At 51.9% G+C, this 1,814-nt stretch overlaps 2 protein-coding genes across 2 annotated transcripts in view; both read right to left on the reverse strand.

The window, feature by feature from the left end:
* Nucleotides 1-937, reverse strand: part of LOC116007874 — a 12,010-nt gene extending 11,073 nt beyond the window's left edge. Inside the window, exon 1 of the mRNA XM_031248540.1 lies at nt 13-937. Coding sequence (XP_031104400.1) covers nt 13-937 — 925 coding nt within the window. The remainder of the gene's footprint in view (nt 1-12) is intronic.
* A 91-nt stretch (nt 938-1,028) lies between these two features.
* The window catches only part of LOC116007875 (LEAF RUST 10 DISEASE-RESISTANCE LOCUS RECEPTOR-LIKE PROTEIN KINASE-like 2.4), a 19,140-nt gene continuing 18,354 nt past the window's right edge, over nt 1,029-1,814 (reverse strand). Inside the window, exon 3 of the mRNA XM_031248542.1 lies at nt 1,029-1,053. Coding sequence (XP_031104402.1) covers nt 1,029-1,053 — 25 coding nt within the window. The remainder of the gene's footprint in view (nt 1,054-1,814) is intronic.

The raw sequence follows: 1,814 nt of genomic DNA on the forward strand, positions 1-1,814 counted from the left end.
AAGCTCGATGACCTCGCAGACCACAGCTAAAGCACTCCACCAATTGACCCTCACAGTCGCGCCCCGGGTGGTCCCTCCCACAACGCCTGCAGTGGAAATGCCGGGTACGAACTCCCTCGCCACCTGACCCCTGCCCAAAGCTGGGGCGAGATCCACCGCCGTGGCTAGAGCCACCCTGCTGGAAGCTTCTTCTCATGCCGGATCCCCCGGGTCGGTGCCTCTTGGAGTCTGGAGCTCCACCCTCTGCTGGCCGCTTGGAGCGGTCCTGAACCCCTCGCCGGATAGACAGCACTCGATAATGGTCGGCAGCGCTGCTATAGGCCTCGCTCAATGTCTGGAACTTGAACACCACTAAGGCCATGCGCGTCTCCAGGTTCAGACCAGCCACGAACCGCTCAATCCGTGTCTCCTCGGTCGGGGCTAGGGTCGGCGCGAAGCGGGCTAACTCCAGAAAGCGTCGGTGGTACTCCTGTACGGTCCTCGTCCCCTGGTGAAGGTGTAAGAACTCCTCCTGCATCGCTGCCTTGACGTGGGCCGGGTAGAAGCGAGCTCTCAACCGGTCCTTGAACGTCTCCCACCCGAAACCGGACTCTTGGCGCATCACCGGGCCGCCGTGGACCCACCAAAGATCAGCCTCCTCCTTCAGGTAGAAGCTCGCCATCTCCACCTGACGACCAGGTGGGCACTCTACTGCCTCGAGGATCTTGTCAAAAGCTCGAATCCACTCCTCAAGGACTGCGGGGTCCTCCTCTCCAGCATAGAAGGGTGGGTACTGCCCCGCCACCCTCCGAACCAAGTCCGGCTGCCCGCGCTGGTTATTCTGCACCATCGCGTTTCCGAGTAGCTGGGTGATCTGCGTCAGCTGCTGAAGATTCTGCATCAGCTGCTCCACGATTGGCGCTTCCGGGTAGTCCTCGCGTCTTCGTGGCGGCACCATGGTCACTAGAAGAGGGGGATACTAACAGAAAGCGAATAGAACGTTGCGGTCGGCCTTAACCAAACACGCAAGAAAGCAAGTGAGAACGAGCTCACGACAAGCAAACAACAAACAACCTGCAAAGCATAAACAAAAGCAAGTAAACGAGTCCTCACCGCGCGGCCTAGAATTCACACATCTTAGAACTCTTAAACATCTTAATTCCTACTGATCAAGTCCTAGAGTCTCAGATTACAACCCTAGGATTCTTACTCAGACCTCAACACAGGCTCTGATACCAACTGTGACACCCCCAACCTCATTCCTTGTTGGATTTGTGGATTCGGTTCCTTGTTGGATATTGGCTTCGTTTGGATGAGTCTTGGTTCGTGATTCGTTCAGTTTATCATTGTTGAGTATCCGATTTGAACTATTGAACAGTTTGTTGGTGTTTATATTCTATATGGGTGTGTAAACCTATTTACAAACTTATATGTATATCTATACTTCCTTGCGGGTGTGAATGGTGGTACTTAGCAGTCTTTTGCTAATGGTTCTTTGTGTGTTTTCCAGGTTTGCCTTAAAGTCTTTGCGTGAGCGCGATAGAGATACACCCGTATGAGGAGGCTTAGATAGTGGTTATGTTTTTAGATTTATGCTTTGGCCTGTGAGCCATTTGAGACTTTATAAACTCTTGACTAGTGTTTGGATGTTTTGAGACTTGACTTGAAGATTATCGTTTATACAGTTCAGCTTTTATGGTTAGCCTGTGCATCTAGGCTGTGTTATCTTACCTAGATGTGGCATGACGCCCTTAGGTTTTAAATTCGCTTCCGCTATGTTCTGTTTGGTTGAGTTAGGCAGCTGTTGTGTTGAGATTTTATCTATCTCAGCTGTG

This window comes from Ipomoea triloba, chromosome 16 (assembly GCF_003576645.1).
Source record: "Ipomoea triloba cultivar NCNSP0323 chromosome 16, ASM357664v1".
NCBI lineage: Eukaryota > Viridiplantae > Streptophyta > Magnoliopsida > Solanales > Convolvulaceae > Ipomoea > Ipomoea triloba.